Source organism: Panthera leo, chromosome C2, assembly GCF_018350215.1.
Source record: "Panthera leo isolate Ple1 chromosome C2, P.leo_Ple1_pat1.1, whole genome shotgun sequence".
Lineage (NCBI taxonomy): Eukaryota > Metazoa > Chordata > Mammalia > Carnivora > Felidae > Panthera > Panthera leo.
The window spans coordinates 120998382-121026315 of record NC_056687.1 but is presented as its reverse complement, the minus strand read 5'-3'; the positions used below and the strand labels follow the sequence as shown (position 1 = coordinate 121026315).

The 27934-nt window shown below is 38.4% G+C and overlaps 1 protein-coding gene and 1 long non-coding RNA gene across 6 annotated transcripts in view; one reads left to right on the top strand and one right to left on the bottom strand.

Moving 5' to 3' along the window:
- Positions 1–12755: 12755 nt before the first annotated feature.
- Positions 12756–27934, bottom strand: part of XRN1 (5'-3' exoribonuclease 1) — a 121257-nt gene continuing 106078 nt past the window's right edge. For 3 of the 4 annotated variants that reach the window (XM_042903623.1, XM_042903626.1, XM_042903625.1), the window contains 8 exons: positions 27740–27862; positions 27124–27283; positions 24529–24710; positions 22812–22925; positions 22615–22717; positions 19149–19187; positions 18636–18796; positions 12756–17660 (listed from right to left, as the gene is read on the bottom strand). In XM_042903623.1, the coding sequence (XP_042759557.1) occupies positions 17358–17660; positions 18636–18796; positions 19149–19187; positions 22615–22717; positions 22812–22925; positions 24529–24710; positions 27124–27283; positions 27740–27862 (1185 nt within the window). In that variant the 3' untranslated portion in view covers positions 12756–17357. The remainder of the gene's footprint in view (positions 17661–18635; positions 18797–19148; positions 19188–22614; positions 22718–22811; positions 22926–24528; positions 24711–27123; positions 27284–27739; positions 27863–27934) is intronic. The other variant, XM_042903624.1, reaches the window with a different exon arrangement.
- LOC122198813 overlaps positions 13803–27934 on the top strand; it is a 29771-nt gene continuing 15639 nt past the window's right edge. For both annotated transcript variants that reach the window (XR_006193171.1, XR_006193170.1), the window contains exons 1-3: positions 13803–13885; positions 18629–18770; positions 23633–23702. This is a non-coding gene — a long non-coding RNA (uncharacterized LOC122198813). The remainder of the gene's footprint in view (positions 13886–18628; positions 18771–23632; positions 23703–27934) is intronic.

The window sequence follows — 27934 nt, the reverse complement described above, 5'->3', positions numbered from 1 at the left end:
CATGAATGAATTCTAAAACACTGTATTGAATAAAAGAAACCTTGCATGAAGAGTGCGTAACTGCATTTTCCCATGGATACGAAGTGCTAGAAATGGCCAAATTAATTTTTGGTGAACAAGTTTAGAATAGTGGTTGTCTCTGAGTGTTTGGGGGTAGATATTTATTGGAAGAGGGTATGAGGAACTTTTCTGTGTGTAATGTTTAAGTTCTGTGTCTTGGTAATGATTTAGTTTGCACACATGCATATAGTTGCTGGAACTTATGGAACTGAACACCTAAGATCTGTGCGTTTCATTTTATGTAAATTTTACCTTTAAAGAAACAGAAAAGGAGGCACCTAGGTGGCTCAGTCAGTTAAGCATCTGACTCTTGGTTTTGGCTCAGGTCATGATCTCGTGGTTGGTCAGTTTGAGACCCACAAGGGGCTCTGAGCTGACAGTGAGAAGCCTGCTTGGGATTCTCTCTCTCTCCCTCTCTTTCTGCCCCTCCTGCGTGCGCGCTCTCTCCCTCTCTCTCAAAATAAATAAATAATCTTAAAAAAAAAAGAAACAAAAAATAACCACTAAAATACTGAAATAATGACATGCATGCTGAATGCTGAAATATTTGGGGGAAAGTACCCTGATGTCTGCAACTGACTTTGAAATGCATACAAAAGGAAGACGGATTGTTAAATGGAAAGAGAGATGGGTAGATGGCTAGATATTTGATAGAGTGAGAAAAATAAAATATTAATGGTAGAATTTAGGTGGTGTGTATATGAATGGCAACTCAAGTAATTTTTTTCACCTTTTATGTGTATTGAAAAAATTTTATAATAAAATATAGGAGAAAATAAATAATAAATAATATACATCACCAAACCCACCCTTCTTATTGTTTGTGGTCTTAAAACTTCTCAAGGAAATTGGACAGATATTTTTTAAAACAAGCCACGTACCTCAAATTCTAAGAAACAATTTTTCTTTGTCTAAAAATCTCCGCGATCACCAGGAACAGCAACAAAGCTTTTTTGTCCATCTTGACTGTGCTGACTTTTGACAGCTGGGCCAAGTGTTGGGAGCCAAAGGCTTGCAAGCTTCTTAGTATCAATTACTAAGCTCTAATAGCCAATTACAGTGTGAGCAGATGAAACCCTCTAATTCAGGAGAATGAATTCTTTATTGCCTGAGAGTAACCACTCTGCAATGTCAGTCTCAATTTCCCTTCCCAGCCGATATCCAACTGTGGTCTTCTTGGCTTGTGTTTTTCCTTTACTCCTACCCTTTCACCCACTGTTGTCATGATATTTCTTAAGAAAAGAGCCAGCCATGTACACACTATGCAATAGTGTTACACAATAGCAAATGAACAATCCGTGGCATTATAAAGAAAAGATTTTGGAATGAAAGTGAGGAGATCTGGGCTCTAAATCTGGCTCTGCTGCTACATAATAGGTATTTGACCTCAGGCAAGTCACTTAACTCCCCTGAACTTCATTTTATTAATCACTGCAATGGAGGAGGCAGGCTGAGAGGTTCTTCAAGGTAAATTCCAGCCCTAAGATTCAATGGCCAAGTTTTGAAAGTGCTGATCTCCTACGAGTACTGATTTCCTTACTACACGTTTCTCAATATTGTAACATTTCTCCAATTAGCCTTGACATTTAATTGTATTCATTTTTACTCTTATCAAAGTTAAACATGTATGTAGTTTATAGAATCAAACACTCAACAAGGCTTACTATGAAAAAAAAACCCAGCAGCACACCCATCCCCACATTTATCTGTCCTCAGAAACACTTAAAAAAAATTTTTTTTGAAACTGCACGAGGAGTTGAAAGTATTTAGATATTCATACTTGAATTGTTCTCACCTGAAGGGCTGTTGTTGCCTTCTTACAACACTGCTTCCATCTTTTTCTGTTTCCTTAATGCCAGACCATCTGAAAGTGGGAGACAGATGTATGACACTTCACTCCTAAATACGTCAGTGTGCATCTTCCAAGATCAAGAATATCTCCTACATAATTCTGTCATTGCTATACCTGAGAAAACCCATTCAATAATATTGCCCATACTCAAAGATACCCATTGTTCCACAAAATGTCTTATCAATGAGTTTTTTTGTTTGTTTGTTGTTTTTTGTTTTTGTTTTTTCCTAACCTAGATCCAGTCAAAGTTCACACATTGTTTTTGAGTGTTAGGTTTCTTGAATCTCTCCCAACAGCTCCTGTCCCCAATCTTCCTCGGAAGAGATCAGGCCAGTTGCCTGGACTGGATTTGTTCCAGTTCCATAAATCCCATATTTTTTGACCGTTTCTGTTCATTAGAGTCAGGACAGACATTTTTGGCAAGAACACCACATTGTAGCTGTTGTGTCTTTCCCCTTGCATCACAGCAAGAACCAGAGAATATCATCAGTCCCCTACTACTCTTGGCAACTACAGGTTCCCCTGTGATCCAAACACCATGTGTGTGAAAACTTTTGTAAGCTGAAATGGCAGAAAGTGAAGAAGCAATTACCATTAACTATGTGGAAAAAGTTTTGCACATCCCCAGACCCTCAAAATAACCTCTCTTAGGCTTTTGTGATACCTTAGGACACAGCTTGCTGACAGACGCACAAAATAAATGGAGATAAACACGGATGCTCACAGACAGAGTTCAAAGCTGAGGCGGCTTGATGCTGAGATGCTGAGTATCCGCCCCAGGAAGGAGCTGGGCGCGGCCCCTCTTGCTCCTCCCTGCGCGCTGCCTCTACCACGGCTGGGCTGGCTGCAACGCAAGCCTGAATGCCATTTGTGCTTTTAGCCTTTCTTAGTAAAAGGGAACAAGCTCTTTGGATTTCTTTTAGTTAGCAAAAGCAGATACTAATTAGGTCTTTCATGAAAACAAAGTGGCAGGATGGGACTTTCAAAAAGAGGGATGCCCGTGTGCCAGGCTTGACCCCTCGCCCAGGAGAGTGACCACCAGATGTCACGCTGTGAAGGTGTGCTCTCTCCTTTGTACTTAAGTCACCCACAGAGAAATATCTTGAGACTGTGAGAGCACCTGATTTACAGATTTTGGATTTCTGAATTGTTCTGGAGGTAGAGGTTTCACGAGTCAAAAGTACCATTTTCCACCCAAGGACCATGAGATAATAGGGTAGGACTGAGAAGAAAGTGAGAGACCTTCTCCAATTGCTTTATTGTTTTATTTCCTTTTATTTTAGACAGTCGCATTAAATCTCTTTGTATGTCTCTCCGTAGGTAACATACATTTTCTTTCCCCTCCAGTTTTGGGCACAATCTATTGATTTTCACCATGGAAAAGTACACACACATTTCCACCCACCACCACCGCCTATCTGCATCCTTTCCATCTTCCTAACACAGTTATAACATGATTTTGTTTGGATCACTGTCTGGTGTTTTCATTATCATAACCATTTAAAAATCCACAGTGGCCTAATGTATCAATACTATACTGTGTATCTTCCGTTTGCCCATCCAGTTCCCTCTCCACCCCTTCATTCTGCACGGTGTCTTGGGAGGCTGATATGCATGGACTCCATCATAGGTGTCCCTTATACCATGGTTACCCAGTTGGGTTTGATCAATAAAGGGCACGAGCAGAATATTGAAGGGAAGACAAAATGAGGCCCTAGTATTTGTTCCCCAGCTTTCCTCCCTACGAGGTTGCCATGAGTTAATTGCTTTGTTCTGTAAAAGGCCTCAGTTCTTGTCAGGCAACACTCTATATAATGGCCTCTTTGGGCCAAGCAATGCCATGTTCTTCTTGCCTCTTCAGGCCTGGAGTGGTAATAGTTCCTATGTTGTTATTAGTCTTTTTAAAGTTTGGGCAAATCTGCCTGTACCCAAAAATTATTAGTCTCTTTATTAAAATCTCCTGAATTATGCCATCTATTTTTTTTTTTGCTGGACATGGTATGATTATTTTCCTTGTCTGTAAAACTTTTCTATTTTCTCTGGAATTAATATGTGATCTGATCTTTCTTATTGAACTTATTAATTCAACCCGAATACCTTTTATGCTTTTCTAAATCTCTGAAAATGTTCAGAAACATCAGAAATTTTCTCAAAATCCATTTTTTTTTTTTTTTTTTTTAGTTTATTTATTGAAAGGAGGGGGGCGGTCAGGGAGAGAGAAATCCAGGCAGGCTCCACACTGTCAGCACAGAGCCCCACACGGGGTTTGAACTCATGAACCGTGCGATCATGACCTGAGCCAAGATCAAGAGCCAGACACTTAACTGACTGAGCCACCCGGACACCCCTCTCAAAATTCATGCTTTTAAAGACATTCTTTTCTGGAGCTCTCTAACTTTTTCTAGTTTGTGCTGGTCAGCCTCTAGGCCTAATGGACAGCTTTCATATGGGGATCTGCCTTTGTATCATTATGGAAATTATCTTCGCATGTGAATAGAAATGAATAGAAATGAATAGAATGAAAACCTCTTTCCATTTGGTTTAAATCTTCAGTCTTGGCTTACATTCCCACTCTATTAGTGCATGTCATCTAGTAGTTTCCCGAGAAGGGATACTTACAAGGTAAATTATTTGAGACTTTTTATTTTTAGAGAGAGAAAGAGAGCACGAACAGGGGAAAGGAGCCAAGGGAGAGAGAGAGAGAATCCTAAGCAGGCTTCATATTCAGCATGTAGCCGGACATGGGGCTGGATCCCAGAACCGTGTGATCATGACCTAAGCAAAAATTAAGAGTTGAATGCTTAACTAACTGAGCTACCCAGGCGCCCCTATTTGAGACTTTTATATTAGAAAATGCCTTGGGGGCCTGGTTGGCTCAGTCAGTTGAGCTTTTGACTTCGGCTCAGGTCATGATCTCACAGTTTGTGGGTTTGAGCCTTGTGCTGGGCATTGGGCTCTGTGCTCACAGCCTGCAGCCTGCTTGGGGTTCTGTGTCTCCCTTTCTCCACCCCTCCCTCTCCCCGACTCATGCTCTGTCTCTCTCTCTCTCAAAAATAAACATCAAAAAACATTTTTTTAAAGAAAAAAAAAGAAAATGTCTTTATTTTATCCTAACATTTTATTGCTATTTGGCTAGGTATAGAATTCTATGTTAGAAATTATTTCCAGGGCGCCTGGGTGGTTCAGTCGGTTAAGTGTCTGATTTCGGCTCAGGTCATGATCTCGTGGTCCACGAGTTCGAACCCCACATCGGGCTCTGTGCTGACAGCTCAGAGACTGGAGCCTGCTTCAGTTTCTGAGTTTCCCTCCCTCTTTGCCCCTCCCCCACTCACTGTCTGTCTGTCTGTCTCTCTCAAAAATAAATAAACATTAAAAAAAAAAAAAGAAATTATTTCCTCTCCGTATTTTGAAGTATTCGAACTCATGAACTGTGAGGTCATGACCTGAGTGGAAATCAAGACTTGGATACTGACTGAGCCATGCAGGCATCCCACCCCCACTTTTTTTTTAAGAGCCTGGAGTGGTCCAAGACTGGAAGCAGGGAAAATAAGGGACCGTTGCAAGAGGCCAAGTATGAGAGGAAGTGGAGTTGCATTAAGGCAGTAGTCATGAGGACGGTGGCAGATACGGGGGATGACATTGCACCAGGACTTGAGAGCCAACTGGGTGTGGCGGGGGAGGAATCAAACACGCCTCGTGTTTGTGATCTATATTCTTTGCTAGTAATAAGTGCAGAAATATCACATGATGACATTATAGCAAACATACAAAAACAATGATTTCCTTCTTCACTTAGTGGCCCTAAGGAAGTATCATTGGGAAAGCATCACCCGATTACCCCAGAGATACTAGTTAAGGCTCTGCTGGTGTTTGATTAAGGTGAAGTGGGGAAAGTGGTTTGTGTGTGCTGAATCAGAAAAGATTTATTATTTAGCAGTGATGGACTCCAGTAAAAAAAAAAAAAAAAGAAAGAAAGAAAGAAAAGGTCACAAAAACTGTGTTAATGTTTGTCCCATAGCTGGTGCTGCAGTGTATACATATCCTGGGGTTTCAGTTCCTGGGCTCCTTGCTATGGACACGAGCATCTGTCTGATACTGCTAATTCAGACTCTGCATCCTATTCTCTGTCACGTCCCCTTATGAGGACTCTCTGATAGCACCCCGTAATGATTTTTCCTTTGCAGAGAGGACTAGATAAAGACAATGAGCTGTGACTAACATCTACCATTCTTAACCATGGACTGTGTGCTCCTTCCCCAGAAGAGAAAATATATTGTTTTGTGGCAAAGTAAAAGAGCAAAATTCCCTAACAAAAGTCCCTCTTTGTCTGGAAATCATGCCAGCTTACTTTTTAATGTTCTGATTAAAGAAGAAAGAAAGAAAATTGCTTTTTAGGATGCTGAATGAGGTAGGAGCATTGTGTTATAAATACACAGTCATTTCTATATGAAGGGAACACAGTCTGTAGGCTGGCTCAGCCCCAGTTTCTCTTCCCCCTCCTTTGGAGTCCTTCCCCGAAAACCTGCACTTCCTGGCAGTGCCTGGCACATGGTAGGTCCTCAACTAATACACGTGGAACATATTATTTCAAAGTATATCCTTCAAGCAGTGTTGGGGTTCTCCCTTCTGCCCTCCCAGCCCCACTAAATCTACCCCTGGTCCCCGCTGGCACGTCCTCCATCATTTTCTTTCCCTGTGCCAGAAAGCTCTCTTCTCCTAATACTATGTCACCTCTTGCTTTCTTTGCAGAAGATTTCTGCCCCAGATGTGTGTGGGGAATGCAGACATCGGCCTGTCTGCTATTACGTATCACGGGTCCAACAACACGAATCATTGGAGTGGGAACATGTTCTTGGAATGAACATAACTGAAGAATCCCTACAGACAAAACTGCAAACAGAATGATACATGCTTAAGTTTTGCTGCAAGTTGTCAACACCAGCTTTGAGAGAATCCTCTTTTTAAAACATTGTTTTATTCATTCATTTCCCGTCACGTTACGTTAAAAAAAAAATCAGACAAGGAGAGATAGAAAACCTGGCAACCTTGTACCTAGAGATCTGTACTGTCTTTTCAGCCTGTTCAACTACAGATTTAGTCACAATAAGGATCTTGACCAGGTCAAATTCCTCCAGGTCAAAGGAAATAAAGATAGACATACTGTTTTATAAGGCGGTCACTGCCATCTTGGTGCTGCAAACAGCTGCCTCAGTGCTGTTACTCCAGAAGTTTGAGTTGAATAGGAAAAGACATTGATTTACCTGGGGAAGCTATCCACCCTGATGGCTTCCTTGAAGTCAATCCGGATTCCTGATGGAGCTCTTTTTTTGTGCCTCCCTCCAGAAAAGCAGGGATTCAGGACAGTTTGCTTTGGCAGTCTAACATGTAGTCCATCTTACCATCTTTACAACCCGAGGTACAATTCTAGACCATTCTGAGTGATTTCTTCAGTCAAATGGTCTTGGATATCCTGAATGATAGGTCATTTTCCATTAAAACACATCCTTTCCAGGTTAGCGACCTCTGCTGACACATGACAAACCGGATTCCACAGGTCGTTTTACTACTGCTCCCAACTAGGCATAATATTGGTCATTCGACAACCTAAGCAGAGTGGATGACTTAGCGAGGTGCTTCAGGGAGCTCTTCTAACACTAACATTCCTGGATAGATGGATATATAATAAAGCGGGTAAAGGGTTGATGGTAGAATCTAGGTGGTGAGTATCTGTAGATGTATAATATTTTAAACTGCATTTTTTAGGAAATGTTTGTAATGAGGGGTGCCTGGGTGGCTCAGTTGGTTAAGCGTCTGACTCTTGATTTCGGTTCCGGTCCTGATCTTGCGGTTCATGGGATTGAGCCCCATGTTGGATTCTGCGCTGGCACTGGGGACCCTGCTTGGGATTCTCTTTGTCTCCCTCTCCCTCTGCCCATCCCTCGCATGTGTGCCTACTGTCTCTAGAGCTCTCAAATAAATAAAATTAAAAAGAAAAAAGGAAACGTTTGGTAATGAAATGTTGGAAAAAAGACAAATTCCAGTAAGGGTGTCTGGTGCTGAGGTGTTCGGCACGAGCTCTTTTCTGCCAGGTTTTTAGAGAAGCAGGGAGCCTAGGAAGGGGAATAGCAGTGAGTGGCAGAGCAGGCCAAATCTCAGAGATACTTGTTGAGGGAAAAAGCCAAATTTAAGAATAATGCGTAAAGCATGATGCCATTTATGTAAAATTAAAACCAAAGAACGATTGTAAGTAGTTAATATGTGCAGATAGTGTGTGCAGTATGAAAAAAGGCCAGAAGAATATACACCATACTCTCACAGGAATCTAGAAGGTGGTCACCAAGGTGTTACTCTTACCCATCATGCTTTAAAAATTTGGAGGAAATGTAGCCATGTATTACTTGTATAATTAAAATTTAATTAAAAAAAAAAAAGAAAGTGGGTTTGGAGATCCGAGAGATCTCTTTTGAATTCCAGCTCAGTTATGTACTATATCTTTGGATGCATTAACCTCTTTTTGTCTTAATTTTCTTATTTGATAAGCGATTTAGTACTATTTTTATATAATTATTGTTTTGAGGATGAAAGTGTTATATAAAATGACTGGCACCTAGTGGACACCCCATCAATGGCAACTGTTATTAGTACTGAGCCTTCAGGACAGAACTTCGGGGCTATCTTCATGGAGACACAATTAATGTTTTAATAAGCGACTTGCACCTTTGGATAATACAAACTGTAATGCCTTGCAGCCATCACAGTGGAGTAGTGCCCAGCGTAAGGCATAATATAAGGGGTTGCTCCATCAATCTGTGCCCAGTTGTGTTTTGTAGAACATGGTGTGCTAATGTAATAAGCAAAGAACCTCACTACCATCCATGACCTTCTGGTTGACAGTGCTCTGACTCAGTGATACATTTTGGGCAAGAAATAGTTTATACTCTTGATAATCTGTGAATGTGGTTGCAGAAGTCAATACTTAACATTCGAATGGAAGTACACCAGAGAGGATCTCTGTTAAAATATTAATGGGTTAGCCTGAGTGTCTGATTGTGGAAACTCTGATTCCACATTTCTTCTTTCACTTTGATATCCAACATATGGAACAATAGAAGAGCTCCCAAGAATTGGTGCAGCTGCCTCATTGGTACCAATTCAGTGGATAACTGAAGCAGCATTCTATGATTTCCTGTCTCTATTCTAGTCTCTATAATGTCACCAGTTTTCATTTTGAAAACAAATAGACCCTTCTTAAAATCATGTTAATACTAACAGAAGAGCATTCTGGGGATATCTTCCCATCCCGACTCTTGCTCTAAAGCATGCTGCTCCACAAGAATGGGCCACAGCAGACATGTTTGTATTAGTTGGCTGACCTTACTTGCCTGGGCAGAGGTGGACACCTGACACAATTCCACCCATCTGGAGTTGAGATGGAGACATGCTAGCCCTAGGCTGGTTGCTGGAACTGAGGCAATGTATAGCTGGAACACGGAAGCCGGGAGTGTTCAATAGGCAGAGATGAGAGTAGGAAAGGTAAGATATCCATGTTCTGGATGGCTTTTTTGTTCTTGGTCCAGGCCCCTTTGAAGCCCCGCTATGTTCTTGCTCTTGGATTCTAGGTAATTTTCCTGCATCCATATGATAAATCTTCTACCCCCCACCCTTATTTTATTTTTTCTTGAGCTACTTAAAAATTTTTTTTGATATTTATTTATTTATTTATTTTATTTTTTTTTTTTCAACGTTTATTTATTTTTGGGACAGAGAGAGACAGAGCATGAACGGGGGAGGAGCAGAGAGAGAGGGAGACACAGAATCTGAAACAGGCTCCAGGCTCTGAGCCATCAGCCCAGAGCCTGACGCGGGGCTCGAACTCACGGACCGTGAGATCGTGACCTGGCTGAAGTCGGACGCTTAACCGACTGCGCCACCCAGGCGCCCCAGATATTTATTTATTTTTGACAGACAGAGGGACAGAGCATGAGTGGGGGAGGGGCAGAGAGAGAGGGAGACACAGAATCTGAAGCAGCTCCAGGCTCTGAGCTGTCAGCACAGAGCCTGAAGTGGGGCTTGAACTCACAGAGCATGAGATGGTGACCCGAGCCAAAGTCAGAAGCTCAACTGACTGAGCTACCCAGGTGCCCCTTCTTGAGCTACTTTAAGTGGGATTTTGTTATGCCCAAACAAAGCTGCTTTGACTAAGATAGCCTTCACGATGAAATTAAAACACTTTAACGTGGTCTGTAATGCTCTTTATGACCTAGTGTCTACGTTCACCTCCATTTTACCTCTTACCTGTCTAAACTGGCACCATACAATTCAGCCCTGATCAGTCTCCTCCCTCACTTGAGTCCTTGAAGCATAGACCACAGGCCTCCTGCTGGATCAGAAAAGAGACCCTGATACTTTCCCAGCCTATGAGGTTCCCCTTTCTTGTGGACTTGTTATACTGGTGTTGTGCCTTGTGTTTACTTGTCCTTCTTCTACTGACTTTATGGATAGTCAAGACTAGGTCTTATTCCTATTTTTTTTAATGTTTATTTTTGAGATGGGGTGAGGGGCAGAGACAGAAGGGGACGGAGGATCTGAAGCAGGCTCCGCACTGACAGCAGACAGCCAGATGTGGGGCTTGAATACACGAACCACGAGATCATAACCTGAGCTGAAGTTGGACATTTAACTGAGCCACCCAGGTGCTCCATTATTCCTATTTGTTAATGCTGTGCTTGTACTAAGTCCTTAAAAGATACCAATAAACAACAAATAAAATGAGAGTATATTTTTAACAAAACTACACAGTGTTGATGTGAAAACTAGATTATGAAACCTGAACCTTATAGTATAGCAAAGTGGTTAAGAGTGTAGGTTTTGAAGTCAGACTACTGCATAGGTAAAACCTATTTACATGATAGGGTTATGAGGATTAAAGGGTATAATCTGTGTAAACCATTTCTAATATTGGCCTGGGATATTAGGCACTTAGTAATCAGTAGACTTATTGATTGATTATCTAGGAACTCAGTGAAACATGGCTAACACTCCTACAATTGTAGGAATCAGGGGCTCCATAAAGCATTGGAAAATTCTTAATTTTCTTTTAACATTTATTCATTTTTGAGAGAGAGAGAGACAGAGCATGAGTGGGGAAGGGGCAGAGAGACACACACAGAATCAGAAGCAGGCTCCAGGCCCTGAGCTGTCAGCACAGAGCCCGACGCGGGTCTCGAACTCACAGACCGCCAGATCATGACCTGAGCCAAAGTCGGATGTTTGAGCCACCCAGGCGCCCCAAGCACTGGAATATTCTAAAGGCAACCATTTGCCAAGTTGAAGGGGTTTAACTGGGATGGCCCTTTTATGAGAGCTGTTTACAGGCACATCATACAGTGAGCTTTGGTTACTATCAGGATAAAGCTGTTTTGCAGGCCTTCTTTTATGTAAAAACTGTAAGAACTGCTAGACCAGGATGTGGTTGTTGCTTAAGAGCCTGACTTAGGTCAGCATTTCCTTGTCAACTCACAGGCCGGTAGGAGCAGCTCAAGATGACCTGCCTTCCCCTCCCCTCTCACCACTATTACAGATGAGTGACCCGACCTACAGAGTCACAGAGACCACAGACCTCATAGCCCCATGGAGAGGAGACAGAGTGCACTGGAAGGTAACCCCCTAAGGTTCAGGTCCTGAGAACCTTGATTGTACTTCCTGGATTGTATTCTGTAAGATTGCCCCAATTTCTTGCAACAAATTTCCTTTCCTTAAGCTAGCTTGAATGGGTTTTGGCTTATTTAGTTTTGATGCTCAAGTCAAAAGATTGGTACCAAGATTGGAGAGAAGTCCAATGATGCTATAGAGTTGGGGTGAAGAGGAGTGGTTACTATGGATCTCAATATGAGGAGCTGGAAGTCTAGGGGAATGGAGTGGGAAAATAGCTAAGTTTCCATTGGTAAGTGTAGACCACAGGCCTCCTGCTGGATCAGGGGGCCACATACTATATCAGGATGTGATTGCTCTTTAGAGTCTTGAGTGAAGTCTAGTCTCACTAGAGGCAGTCTGAGGTTTATCAGGCAGACTGGGAGCAGATACAGTAGGAAGAGATGTTCTTCCCTCCTTAAGCCCTTCTTTCCAACTCCTTCCCACCCATACCATGGGAAGATTTTGGTAAAATAATGCATTGGAGTTATATTGTGAGACATGGGTAATATCAGCAAGATGTGAGTCTTGGTAGATTCCCCAGTCTTATGAGTAGAAATGAGAGCCTCTTTCTATGTAGCTCTGTAAGAACCTTCCCTTGCATGGTAGAAAAGATACAGGGGATCATGACAGGAAAGAAGAACAGAGAGAGAAGAGTCTCCCAGATGGCCAGGTCAGGCACAAGGACTCTACAAACTGGATACTGGAGAGTGACTCAGTGGGAAAAGCATAAAGGCATTTGGCACCATTCAGAGGACTGTATATTTGGGATAGATCTTCATATACAAAGGATAAATCCTTATTTACTAACATTTGTAATACACCTAGTATGTACATAGTGCTTTATACATGTTAACAACACGAAGAATGTTTTCTTCCTTTTAGAAGATGAAGAAACTGAGGCTTATACCTTATGTAACTTGCCAAAGCTAATATAATGACTTATTTACAACTAGTAATAAGTAGAGAAAGGATCTGAACAGTGGCCATCTGAATCTACAGTCTTCAGACTTTCTCCACTAACCATGCTGTCTCAGTTTAAATGACATAGATTCAAGATACAGATATAAAAAGATATAGGGTTTAAGTGAATACTGTAATGTTTCTACTTTTGATACTAATGTAAATATACAAGAAAAAACAGCTTATGAAATCATTCTCAAGGGTTTAATTAAAATCCATATAGCATTTAACATGTATAGATGTTTTAACTCTTTCAATGACTCTCATATTTTAAAATCCTTCTGCACAACATTTTGAGGCTAACTTCATGCTAGAAATCTACAAATGTACAACTTAACACAAAAATACATTCGGAGTCCATTCCAATGCAAGTTTAAAACACTTTAATTGCAGACAATGTAAAGATATTTAAAAAACAAAAACTACAAAATGAGCACATAAAATTCTTCCCTTTTGAATTTTTAATAAAATACTGCTCTGTATAAGATCTAATGAAAAATTCCAATTACTTATAAAATAGCTATGTGAGAAAAGAAATGAGTTAAGATACATATGTATGAATTATACTTATATTGTTTAAATGAACAGAATGTTGAACACTTTAATTATACAGCACACCATTTATTACTCATATATCAAAATAGATGAAAACCCTCAGAGAAGCAACTGGGTGCAAGCAAAAGAAAATGTAAGAGACCTGAGGCAACAAAACAAAACAACAAAAAAACCAAACCCCAAAACAAAGGAAAAAGCCCCTTAGCTGTAAAGGGAAAGGAATAAAATAACTTAAAGCAAACTGTGGACCAAATTCTCAGTCCTATTATTTCATGAGAAACAGTATGAAAATTTAGCTTCACAATACTAAAATATCTGTAGAAGCTTAATTATTTGGCCTAGGCAATTTAATAGTATACCAACTGCCGAAATCAACAGCAATGGGTGTACTTCTGGAAAAAAATTAATTTTTACAGGTTTAACTACGTAAAACTATCTATTGGAAACCAGAGTCTCCATCACAAATTGCACTTGAGATGGCTGAATGCATTGATTGAGCAAGGCATAATTGTTGGTTCACTGACATACACACAAATACAAAAGCAGCTATATTCCTGATATTCTTCATTACTAAAACTATTTTATACATTTTTTCCCTCTTTAAAAAAAAAAAAAAAATCAGTGCCATCTGAGCTTTTAACTCAGTGTTGTAACATTGACACTTCCACACGCCTGCTGACTCAGCACTGTTGTCTCTTTGTTTCAACACTGTCTCTTACTGCCCCCTGGTGGAAGATGGAGAAGTCTGATGGAAATACGAACCAGGTCAGTTTGAAAAATATTCATTTCTGGAATTTTAAGCCTTATCCTGACTAGGAAAAGGAAGCTCCCATGAAAAAGACTATTCCACTGACAAAGCTTACAAAATATATGTAAAGAACACTGCCAGTTTGAGTACTATCACTATCTCTAGAAAAATGATAAAGGAACTTCTGTGATTTTTTTTTTTTTGAGTAGAGAATGCCTGTCACAGTTATTTCTTTCCAATACATTAATTGTCCTCTACAGTAAAAATGCAATTTGAAAGCAAGATGATCCTAAGAAAGATAGCAAGCTCAAAAAGTTGTGGAAGTGTACACAGTTGCTTTAAAAAAGATGCTCTGAACGATGAGACAAAGCACATTAGGCCTAATTTCAATGGAGATCTGGACAGTTCTATTTACTTAATGTAAAAATTAGACTACCATTATAAAAATGTATGATTCATTAATACAAATAGAACAGATGATTAAAAAGTGAGTGAATAAAAAAGCCCCTGCAGCTTATCTATTTCCTTGAGCTAGAAATATAGTCTGAAAATGCAGTGACTGGTATCTTATTTAATTAGATTGCTTCTTCTACCTCTTCACTGACCCTCCCCCTGAAACGAAGAATTTGGATTAGTTTGGAAATATCAGTCTAAAACCAAAGCAAATACCTGATCACCTGATCATAGAAGAGGAAATAAACAACAAAAAACCTGCATTAAGAGTTATTTCTCCCACCAACAGAAAAAAAAAACAAAAAACAACACCTTATCTTTTCACAGTTCTAAAGGAACTACTTATCCCTCTGAAAAGCAAGGAAGTCTTAACTTGAAACCAAGGTACACACAGTGGCAAAAATAATTTTCCATGCAACTGTCTCTCTGATGTTTAAGACTTTAGTCTACATGATGTTTAAAGCAATTACATTCTGTCAAATTATAAAACTCAGGTAATGATCAGGTAATGCAGGAAACGGTAACAAGGTATGATGAGACTAGAAGAATCAATCTTCAAAATTCACTTAATGCGCTCAAAAAAAAAAAGAAATTATTGAATAAGAATATTCAGATTTAACTGCTGTAGTTATGTGGAAGCATGAAGCATTTGGGGACTCTGTTCTTCCGTGCCCTATACAGACCACAGCTTTCACTGAACGTTTATAACAGATTCAACAAATGGGCATATTTCTATACTTTGAGCTGGTTTGAGTCTGCCCCATCCAAAAGGGAAAAATTGTAAGTTTCCCATACTAGTCTCCTCAAGATTATCATGAGATAAAAACAGCCTCTACTTCTCACAGCCTCCACAGGGAGGCACAAGTCCTGTTGATCTATTGACCTCATGCCCACATCTGGAATAGGTCTACAAGGGGGAAAGGAAAAGACATGAAGGCGTGACCACTATCTAGTCACTATCAAGCGCTTTCCTATTTTAATCTCTCTTTAATCTTGACCTTTAGAATACTATGTTTTTTATAAAAGGGAGGAAAGAACAAAAAGAAAACACTTTTACTGCCTACGCATGGAGAATTATCAGCTCACTTTGTTCAAACACGGGAAATATCTTTATGAGTTCGGTGGCAATATGCCTGTTGGAACTTTTCTTGGAGTTTTCAGAAGATGGCACATGCTCTGTACTCTAAAAAAGATGTGGGTTGTGCACTATTTTTAGAGGGGTCACACAGCAATGATGAGTGACACAATTCTTGACTGCTGGTTTGTACAGGTACATAAGGTGAAAAATATTACACACTTTAAAGTAGTAGAGGTTGACAGAAAATTACTGTCATAATTTCAATTTTTTGTATTGTATTCCTGTAATAGATGTTTCCTTTTAAAATAAATAGAGAGTCTGTGAGATAATGAGGACAAACATTGAGAATTATTTCAGCCTCATTATTCAATATCCCACGACAGATAAACATTCCCAACAAGGGAATGCTGGGAACCAATGAACACTTGACTCTGGAAAATTAACAGAAAATAAAATCACAGAAACTCACATGACTATAATAAATGCCAGATAATGAACATTTATCTCTTATACTAAAGGCACTACTAATATACAAATATCCTACTAACATATAGAGAAACTCTGAAATCAGCAGTTAGAGAAAGGAATCCATTTAGTTCAATGCCAGCATTAAAAAACAAATAGACTACTTTAAGACTCATGGCAGAGTTTTTAATGAGTTCAGTGAAACTGGATATAATAATAAGCAGCTCCATATAAACATTATGGTTTCTACTCTTAAAAAAGTATGATAACTTACTTCCTTAAAAATATAAGCATATCACAAAAACTAAAGGATAAATATATATATAAAAACTCAGGCCCTGGTACCACTGAGAAGTTTTCATAAATTCTAAAATAATTTCAACAGCCATAGCTTGAACACTACACACCCACACATGACATGCAAAGACAAAATGCCAGCGTCACTGAACAGTTCAGCATAAAGCTAAAAATGTGGGAACAGAATGAGACAGGCATTTGTCATGTAAATTAAGTACACCACAAACTGATTGTGCCTGTATTATAGCACACCTTAGAATTTTTTAAAAAATTAGAATTTCATCAGTCCCAAGAAGCACTACAAGGATCAACAGTGGAGCTCTCACATATGTTTAGGTAAGCAGGTAAAAAGCTATACAAAAGAGTACACAATTTATTTCAACTAACAACATGATTAATAGATTTTACTTTACTCTGTTAGAAGGTTAATTTGTGGTCATTGTACCCTGTAGATTTTGAAACTTAATTTTATTAGAAATTACTAATGCTGGTTTTTGAGTAATCTAAAAAATTGTAATTACTTGCTCAAATCTAGATTGCTATTTATAGTTCTAAGCAGTTAAATGAAATACTCTGACCAATATTCTAAACTTGCTTTGGTACAAAATCTAGAATAAAGCAAAACTGGCAGCACCACCACAAGTGTGATCGTTTCACAGCAGGTATAAAGGACCCTCAGAGACAACAAAACCTAAGTTAAAATACTTATAAATAAGAGCCATTCTCCTGATAAACTTGTTACATCATTAAAAAGAGAAATAAAATCCACACTTGGTAAATTATACTTGAGGCCCGATTTTCACGCTCCATTTAATTATCCCTCAAGAGTGTCAAAATTTATTATTATTGCACTATGATGTCTACGTCATAGTTTAGGATGCTTCTAATGATGAGGCCAATAGTTAGAGTGGTACATTTTAATGCTTAGTCCACTGATACTATTTTAACACAAGGTTTAATTTAGCTTTTTTTCTTTTTTACAGCTTTACTGAGGTATAATTGATGTAAAACAAACTGTACATGTTTAAGATCCACAATTTGATATAGCATGAAAAGTGCCTGACAACAAATCAAAAATTTTAATTGAAACATATTATTTTAAAATAGCACATTCCAATTTTTTATGAGACACAGATATGTATTTCTAAAAAGCTGGCTGGAAAGAAAAGAAATTAATTTAATTCCAAGTACCAAATTTATTCAGATGGTTTAGGAACACCAAAATTGACAGCCAGTTTTCTTGATTTTCTTCTTGAAGAAGAGCTTGGTGTTGACTTGTGGTGAGACATACTGTGGCCTTGGGAGGCGCCTTCAACTTGAAAAGAAGAAGCAGGTTGAGTAATTTGAGAGGACTTTAAGGAAGCTGATGAAGTCTCCTGTGGAATCACTTTGGTGACACTGGAAGATGTTGGCTGGCTAGTCTGAAGTGGGGTAGCTGGAGCACTCTGGGCCTCCTTACTCTCAAAGTTCTTTTTGTTTGCAACCCTTTTCTTAGTAACCTTTAAGGAATAAAAGCATCACTAATTAACAATGCAGGCAGAAAAAACTAGTGTCATTAAGCATGTTGCTAATATCTGTCAATAATGCTGACTTGTGATTTCTACTTATAATCTCCAAACCAGACTTCAATTAAAGGCATTTAAATATTTAAAAATTCTCTATAACTTAAAGAAAATTTATATTCCTCATTTTAAAATCACTTGTGCTAGAAAAAAATGTTACTTGCTGCAATTATTAATTATTAGAACACAAACTCAAGATAGCAGGAACCAGGTCAGATTGATCACCACTGGTCAAAATGTATTATTTTTTCTAAAAAAATTATTTTTAATTTTTTAAAAGTAATCTCTACATCCAATGTAGGGCTCAAACTCACGACTCCAAGATCAAGAGTCGCATGCTCTACCAACTGAGCCAGCTGCCCCGACTAATGGTCATAATATATATTCTTAGCATCCAGACCAGTACTGGACTTCTAGTTGGCCTTGAATCAGTAATTATTAAATAAATTTTTCTCAATAGTCCTTGAGCATTAAAAAATGAACTCTCTTAAAAATACAGTAATTCTTGGGGCACCTGGGTGGCTCAGTCAGTTAAGTGTCCGACTTTGGCTCAGGTCATTATGTCGTGGTTTGTGAGTTCAAGCCTTGCATCGGGCTCTGTGCTCACAGCTCAGAGCCTGGAGCCTGCTTCGGATTCTGTGTCTCTGTCTCTCTCTGCCCCTCCCCCACTTGTGCTCTGTCTCTATCAAAAATAAATAAAATGTAATATATACATATACACACACACACACACACACATATATATGTATTTATGTATACGTATACATATGTATATGTATGTATACATATACATATGTATATATGTATACATTTATATGTACACATATGTCATATGTATACATATGTCGTATATGACACACACACACACACACACACATACACACACACATTAATTCTCTTTTCAGGTCTCACCTGTAGAGGTATGAACTGATTGTGTACACCACTGGGCATTCCCCCAGCCATGGGCATGGTCCCAGAATATGAAGCATGATGAAAAGGCTTCCCAGGAACTGGCACTGGTGGTCCCCATGGCATTGAGCCAAAGAGGTGAGATGATGAAGGCATTATATTAGCTGTTAAAAATCATGGAAAAGTTCTTTTTCAGTAAAATAGTACCATCAAAACCCTGAAATTTAAGACCTCCTTCCGCTACCCTTTTTTTGGCTTTTATCATTTTGGCAAAGGGCATATATACACTTAACTTATGATTAATCTTGCTTATAACATTACACCTCGGGACACCCCCTTAGGACCATAAGCCATCTATAGGAGTCAGCTTATCATGCTGTCTGGCCTACAAAGGCCAATGGTATCATATACTAATATGAACTTCAGGAATATTTGTAATACTATTTAAAAAAATAATAAAAGGATCATCAAACTGTCCCTTGGGGGAGAAAAAGAGAGAAATCTTAAGGATCTCACCTGCCCCCAGTGCTAAGTTGCTTCCATAGTGATCCCAGCCTACAAAAAAACCAAAAAAACTCAAGTCTTGAAATCTGATCACTTTCATATGACATGTAGAATCTTTCTTTTCCCTATTCTAATATTTGTAATTCAAGGATTTAAAAGATTACGTTTTGTTTCATATTAAAAGCACACTGAACCAGTGGTTTCCAAACCTGATTTCTATATCTGAGTATTTGGGGAGCTTGTGAAATACAGATTCCTAGGCAAGGCCTCAGACCTAGTAAACCAGACTCACAGAGGCCCAGGAATCTGTATTTTTTGAAGCACAGTTGGCATACAGGATTATATGAGTTTCACGTGTACAACATACTGACTTGATATTTATATGCATTGCAAAATGCTCACCATGACAAGTGTAGTAACTACCTGTCACCATACAAAGTTATTAAAATATTACTGAATACATTCCCTCTGCTGTACTTTTTCATCTCCCTGACTTGATCAGTACAAAACTGAAAGTTTGTATTTTTTAGTTCCCTTCACCTCTTGTGCCCATCCTCCAACTCCCTCTCCTCTGGCAACTACCAGTTCAATCTCTTTTTATGAGTCCGTTTCTGTTTTGTTTGTTTTTAGATTCCACATATAGAAGAAATCATACGATATCTGTCTTTCTCTGTTGTACCTTGATGGACACTTAGGTTTCTTCCATATCTTGGCTATTGTAAGTAATACTACAATGAACATAAGGGTGCATACATCTTTCTGAATTAGTGTTTTTGTTTTCTTTGGGTAGATACACAGAAGTGGAATTGCTGGATCATATGGTATCTCTATTCTTAATTTTTTGAGGAACCCAAGGAATCTGTATTCCTCAGATTCCTCAGCCCAGCCCACCTGGGCTCCACAGGTGGATTCTTATTCAGTTAGTACCAGTGCAGCATATGGGAACTACTACATTAAACAATGAGAAGTGAGACACCAGCACATTGCCACTGAAGGAAGATATGTACTGTGTTCATAATTTCTTTTCAGAGAAGTAAAAAGGCAGCCAGACCTATAAGATAGGATAGTTTGATAATTCAGCCACTTAAAAAAGTTTTGGATCAGGAGAAAAGAATCATAATGTATTTTAGTATTCTGAATTAAACATGTACAAATTCTTGCATGAAAAAAACTTTTAATATGAAAAATGCTAAAAATATTTATAAAATTAGGCCTTGATACTACCTATAAGCAACTCTGGTGTCTGTCATAATGTTAAGAAGATCTATTTAAAAGGTGCTATATTGTTGTGTTTTTTTTTTTTTTTTTTGAGGAAGAGAGAGAGAGGGAGCACGTGTGTAAGCAGGGCAGCGGTACAGGGAGAGGGAGAGAGAGCATCTTAAGCAGGCTCCATGTATAGCTTAGAACCCAACTTGGGGCTTGACCTCACGACTGTGAGATCATGACCTGAGCTGAAATCAAGAGTTGGGAGCATAACTGACTGAGCCATCCAGGTGCCCCTAAAAGATGCTATAGTAATCTTATGCATAGATCAACTCCACAATTTCCCCAATGAATCATTGTTCTAAACATAAAATACACTTTCCCCCATTTTTTTCCACTGGGACTTTTTCATATCATAAAGTAGGAATCTATAAAATAACTTAAAAATGTTAATCTGATGCTGAAGTTTTTTCTCCTGATTAACATTTAAATATCTTGGCTTTTCTGGGGCACCTGGGTGGCTCAGTCGGTTAAGTGTCTAAGGATCAGGTCATGATCTCGTGGTCTGTGAGTTTGAGCCCCGCGTTGGGCTCTGTGTTGACAGCTCAGAGCCTGGAGCCTGCTTCAGATTCTGTGTCTCCCTCTCTCTGCCCCTCCCCCACTTATGCTCTGTCTCTGTCTCTCTCTGTCAAAAATAAATAAACTTAAAAAAAAAAAAAAAAAGAAATCTCTTGGCTTTTAGTTTTACTATATATATTTATTCTCCAAAAGTCAGCAGGTATTTTCTTTATAGTTCAGTGAATTTCTGAAAAGAACCATCTTCCAACTTCCTACATGAGCTATGGCTGGCTACAAACTGAGAACAGGATAAGGAAAAGGAACTTTACCTTAATCTCAGTTTTCAGCCAAATATTTGTACTCTGTGCCTGGTGTTCCCGAATCTAGAGAGTCCTCTGGAGAATATACTTCCAGCGCTTTGCCTGAAGGGGCTGTGTGGGGTGGTATCTGAGGAGTCCCATCCCTCCACATACAGACTTTGAAACAATCCCCCTTTTTTCAGCCCGTGCCTCATTGGAAGCTCTGATAGCTTCTGATACTTTCAAGCTCTGAAACTTTTAGGATTTATGAGGGACGAGAGATGCTCATCATCTCATTTGGATTGTCTTCTACAGATACTTTAGGGTAGCTTATCCCTGCTCTGCTAAATTAGTTATTACTCTGTGAATTGCTTTTCTCATCATGAACTCTTTTCAAATCTCTAATCTGCTGATATTTCTTCTTTTAGCTCTCTGTCCTTATAAGTGTAAAAGGTTTACACTTTTAAAATAATTTATTGTTCAGTTTCATGTAGTTTGGGCCAAGAGAAGAGATACTTTGTTTAATATGCATTATTAAGTTTTCTAATGTTTTTAGTGAAGATTAGCTGTGTAGAGCTCCTACACTAATATCTCAGAAAATAAAATTTCTAAACCTGAAATAAACAAATGATTGGTTTTAAAATATAATGAGTAGGATATAAAGAAGCCAACTGCTATTAGGAAAAAGGGGTGATAAAAGAAAAGTTTAATAAGCTTAAGATTTAGAATCATAAAATTATAAAATGGTAGTCTCAAAGAAATCCTGGACACAGTCTAGCATAAATAAGAAAATGGATTCCCAAAGAAGTTATATGATTTTTGCAAAGTCAGGCAGTAAAAGACCCTGGACAAAAAGAGTTCTGATTCCAGAGTGACCATTTTATTCCCTCAGAACACTAGGAAGATCCCAAATGGCTACAGGAAGCAGGGAGCTACCTGCTTGATAACTCAGGCTCTACATTTGAAAGAGGAAGACAGTTATGAGAGAATATTAAGAGACACACAGTAAACTTAGAAACTCCTCATTCTTCATTTTGAAGCTTCATCATCAAGGGCAGTTTCTTTCACATCCACAGCTTCAAAGCCTTATCTGTTCTTTATTCCCCCGACTTGTTTTCCCACCTCTGTTTTGATGTCTAACTTAAACCTAAATTCATCTGTCGGCAGCTACTGGGGAATAAGGGACTGCCTAGAACAAAGAACAGTCCTACTTCAGCTAGACTGGAGGCTATAGAGGGGAATGGTATTTCTAGATAAATCTGCAATCTCTAGTTCCAGTCTTATTTTTCTCACAATTCCTTCTTACATTCCCTAGATATTTAAATACATTTTTGGTTTCCTCAAAATGATGTTTCTTAAAAGAACTTTCTAAAAACAGAAACTCAGTAACAAATATTTAAAAAGGCCAAGTATCTTACCAGTAGGTTGAGGAAAAACTGGAGGAATGGTTCCGGGTGGTACAGCAGGAGGATAATTCGGAAATATTGGTGGAGGAAAAGGGAAATTCACTCCTAAGGAGCCCTAAGCAAGAATTTAAAAGTTAGAAGACAATGCAACAAAAACATCTATAGAGATTAATTAAAAGTTTAGTAGAGAAGTCATGATTAATTCTTACCAACTGTTGTAACGCAAAAAGTGCAGCTTTTTCCTTGGCTTCATTTTCAGAATGGCACTGTGGCCCATGTACCAGTAAGCCATTAGATAATTTCACCTGGCAAACTGTCATCGTCTAAAAAAGAGAACATGAATGTCTATGAAGTTATCTGTCTAGGAGGTTAACCTTCTCCCCTCAAGCTTAAACAAGTAGAATACTTTCATGTGGCATTCTATAAAAAAGAATTCAAAAATTCAACAAAGGACAATCATTTTAAGTTTTGGGTTGCCCTGCAAAATTTAAGAATTGTTTCCTTATCTTGCCATGTTTACAAAATAAAATGCTCTTTAAGCTAGCTGAAGGGTCAGGCATCCTAATGTAAATGAAAGCCAACAAAATTTCTTCCTTATACCAAGGGCTGGGAAACTAGGCCTTCTGCTTATTTTTATAGATAAGGGTTGTGTTTGCAACACAGCCAAGTCCCTTCTTTCATGTATTGCCTAAGACTGTTTTCATACTATAACTGCCCAGCTGAGTAGCTGTGACAGAGACCATATGGCCCAGAAGGCCTAAAATACTTACTATCTGGCCCTTGGGAAAAAAAAAAAATTCTAACTCCTGCTTTACACCATCCTCCAATTAGCAGATACTTCATTAATATGAATTAACTGCCAAAATCTAAAAGACTTAGAGGTCATGTCCAATTTTATGTTCACATAGAAGTTACAACTCTTTATTACACATTTTTTCTTTTATAAAAAAATTTTTTTAAAAATTCTACTTTTTTAAAAGGTAGTCATTTTTATGTGATGTTGTGAGTTTAAGCCTACTTTCTGTTTTAGGTGAGAATATATTAACAACTTGGATATAAAGAGGATCAAATAACCTTTCCTATCGTCCGTGGTTCTCAAGGTACAGTCTGGGGCCCCTGGGGGTCCCCGAAACTCTTTCAGGAGGTCTTTGAGGTCCAAACTGTTTTAATAATGATATTAAGGTGCTATTTGTCTTTTCCACTCTCAGTTTCTCACAAGTATATAGAGGACAAAAAATTCATTGATATAGCTTTAGATTCTACACTGCAACTAACTTCTAAGAAAATACCATATTTTAATGTAGTATCAAAAAATATCTACTATCTGCAAAGGCTATTAGAATTCCCTCCTTTTCTCTAACTATCAGTCTGTCTGGGGCCAGATTTTCTTCATGTATTTTAACCAAAACAAATCATAAGAGATTGATAGTAAGAAGCAGATATGAGAATCTAGCTCATTCCATTAAGCTAGAGATGGAAAAGATTTGTAAAAGTGTAGAGCAGTGCCACTCATTAAAATTTTTGAAAGGTTATTTTTAATAAATAATGCTTTTAATTTTTTCAGTTTTAATTTCTAATACAGTTAATATAGATATAAAACAAGTAAGCAAAAATCCTTTGGGGTCCTCAAAAAAAAAAAAGGTGGGAGTTTATTAGGCCAAAGCTTTGAAAATTGCTGCTATAGACCAAGATCCCTAGCTCTATCAATCTGTCCAAGACTACGTGCTGCCCAGATTCCTCTCTGTCAGCATCTCTGAGGGCTCTGGCATAAATATGAGTGAGCCATAGTGGGAAGTATAAATCTATGTTGCTCATAAAGTACAAAAACTCAGCTCCATTATATTATTTTTAGCCAAAGATTTTCAGTTAATCTATTTAAGATCAGTGTTAAAGAACTTAAATAAATGGAACAGTAGTATACTATACCTGTGGTGTTCTAAGAAAGGAGAAATCTGGTTGTGGCATTCCAATAAGGGAACAAATTCGAGAAAGTTCAGTTACTGGTGTGGACACAGGAGGGATATGGCTGGGAGCAGGCCAACACACATGGTCCATAGGCTGAACATTATGGAATTCGCTAGTACTGTGAGGCTTATTCATGTAAGATGCTACCAAAAAAGAGAAAAGAATATATCTATATTAAATGATATACTGAACTATGCAGTTATTGTAGGGTTTTACAGATAGCAAGCAAAAAATTGTTAAAAGGTGAAAAGAGGAATCTCCCATGAAGCAAATAGAAGAACTATCTAGTACTGCCTAAAATTACCAAGAATTCAATACAGATTTTTAAATGACTGTAACTGATTAATGATTCATGATGAAGATTTTAAAACATGGTAAGTAGCTCAAAAACTGACATCTTGAGAGATTAATGACTACATAGTTATTTTTGAGCAAAGCAAAATTTGAATAAGCAAATAGTTTTTTTTTGAGCTGATTTACAATTCTTTTTTTTTTTTTTTAAAGTTTATTTATTTTTGAGAGACGGAGAGAGACATGGCATGAGCAGAGGAGGGGGCAGAGAGACAGGGAGACACAGAATCTGAAGCAGGATCCAGGCGCTGAGCTGTCAGTACAGAGCCTGACGCGGGGCTTGAACCCACAAGCTGTGAGATCATGACCTGAGCCGAAGTCGGACGCTCAGAGGACTGAGCCACCCAGGCACCTTACAATTAATTCTTAAGTTTTGAGGCTTTGGGTTCAGTCTTGTCAAAATTCCATCCTACATTCTGAGACACATAGATAAATGGTCTTATTGCTCCAAAATGAAGCTGCTTAAAAGTTTTTCTAAAAGTAACCCTTTCAAGTGCTTTTACAGATGATTAAAACATTCTAAGAGTTCACATTCTTTAGGATGAACAAACTAATAGAACAAGAGCATACCCCAGTGAAGAATGAACCTAAACCCGTCACGTTATAGTTTTAAAAAAAAAAAAAGGTTAAGTTGCTAGCCTAAAGCCACACAACTTGCAAACTCTGTTACTTGGGCTGGATTCTGAGCTCTCGACTCTTAAGAGATATATTCTTCATTATTCCGAAATAAAAGTTACTTGTTTTTTGACAGCAAGACCATCTTTTTCCAGTTTTGTTATTCCAAGAGCATGTCTGTCACCAGGATAGTTTCCTAATAGCTACTCAAATTTTAAATTGATTATTTATCTTATTATTCACTGGAATATAAAATAAATGAAGCTAGGCTCTGATTCTGTTCCAGATTTTGATGCTTAATGAAGTCAGTTCTGCTTATTTCAAACTGATGTTTGTTTGTTTGTTTTACCTGAGAAATTTCTGTCCCCATGTACTTTTGCATGAGTCATTCTTCCTGGTAGGCTTTTGCAGATAATTATACAGACAAAATACTGAAGTATAGGGGACAGAGACAGTAGGGGCAAATATGGATGTGTACTAAAATCTGGCTATGGGGCACCTGGGTGGCTAAGTTCGTTTAAGAGTGTGACTCTTGGGGCGCCTGGGTGGCGCAGTCGGTTAAGCGTCCGACTTCAGCCAGGTCACGATCTCGCGGTCCGTGAGTTCGAGCCCCGCGTCGGGCTCTGGGCTGATGGCTCGGAGCCTGGAGCCTGTTTCCGATTCTGTGTCTCCCTCGCTCTCTCTGCCCCTCCCCCGTTCATGCTCTGTCTCTCTCTGTCCCAAAAATAAATAAAAAACGTTGAAAAAAAAAATTTAAAAAAAAAAAAAAAAAAAAAAAAAAAAAAAAAAAAAAGAGTGTGACTCTTGGTTTCGGTTCAGGTCATAATCTCGCAGTTCGTGGGCTTGAGCCCCACATCCGGCTCTGTGCTGACAGTGTGGAGCCTGTTTGGGATTCTCTCTGCCCCTCCTGTGCTCAGTCTCTCTCTCAAAATAAATAAATAAACTTAAAAAAACCAATCTGGCTATGTATTTGCCAGATGGCATGCTATAGGCTTCAAAATTTTAAGGCAAGCACCCACTTTACAGTGTCTACCTCCATTAATTATTTATAATTGATTTTGTAGCTTCTTCTATTGGCCAAGCTATTATAACATAATGCTATATCAATTATAGGTATATTGGTACCTGTAATATGCCAGACACAGTGCAAGCTGCTTTGTATGTATCATATAGTTACTGCAAGAGTCCTTTACAATGTTATTCTCATTTTATAAATATGAAAAAAACCCTTAAAATCTTAGTAAAGTTAAATAATGTATTTAAGTCACAAAACTATTTTTAAATTACTGAGGGAAAAAAAGCTAGAATGTGAAAACTTGTCTAGGTTTGGGCACTACCGAATGAGTATCTGCAAAAGCACAATTTAAGTAATCACAAGAAGACATTTAGGGGCTATAGAGCTATTAGTTACAGAGTTATATTATTATTTAATGACACAGCATAAAAATTACATTCTTATTTGTTACTCTTCATTATACTCTTTTAAAACTACAAGTAGTTTTATCTTCAAAAGCACATGATAAAACAACCCAAACGAACGGAACATCTGAAATGATATTGGTTACTAGTACTAGTACTTCGTTCACGTACTTAATTTCTTATTTTGTTGAGGCTGTGAGGAAGGTCCATATTCATCTCTTCTATTAGAGGGAACAGTGGCTTCATTACCAAACTGCTTCGTTTCGTTCTTATGGTCCACAGTATCAGAGGCATCAATTTTTAGTATTTCTTTAAGCATCCGAGTTCCTTTCTGTTTTTGAAAATAATTGGTATGGAGATGGTGGGGGTAGGTGGAGAAAAGTTAACCTTAGAGTTACAGAGCTTATTAACCTTTCTTTTAGTGAGTTCTAGTGTTAAAAATTAAGATGATAATTACGTTCAGGTAAGGAATGAGCAAAATCAACAGTCTAGAGTTGAAACAAAATGTCCACATTTCCTGCCACAGAAACAGTACTTATTCTTCTGCTTAACTTGACCAAATTACCTGGTGGCAATGTTTGAAAAGCAAACATACAGGTCTAAAAAACCCAAACATACGGATAAGTAAAATGCCCAGGGAAGCCTGGTTTTCCCTACAAGATGACAATAATGATGCAACATACCAGTCCACAGGACATAAAAGTGTTGTAACAGTTGCATGGGGTATGTACGCATGTGCCACAATAGTAAAATTACTACAGTACAAAAGCTCCTACAGAACACAAACCATAGCAAATGACTGTGGTGACAAAAGTTCTTCACTTGGAGGCTCTTCATGATGAGATGACTGTACTTCATTTTCTTTGGAGATATTCAAGGATGCTAAAAAGTTCTCAATTCCAGGGTTAGGCTAAAAGAATAAATATTTTGTGCATGAAGATGAAAATATGAGGATACGGAAAAAGCTAAGAATTTTAGGTAC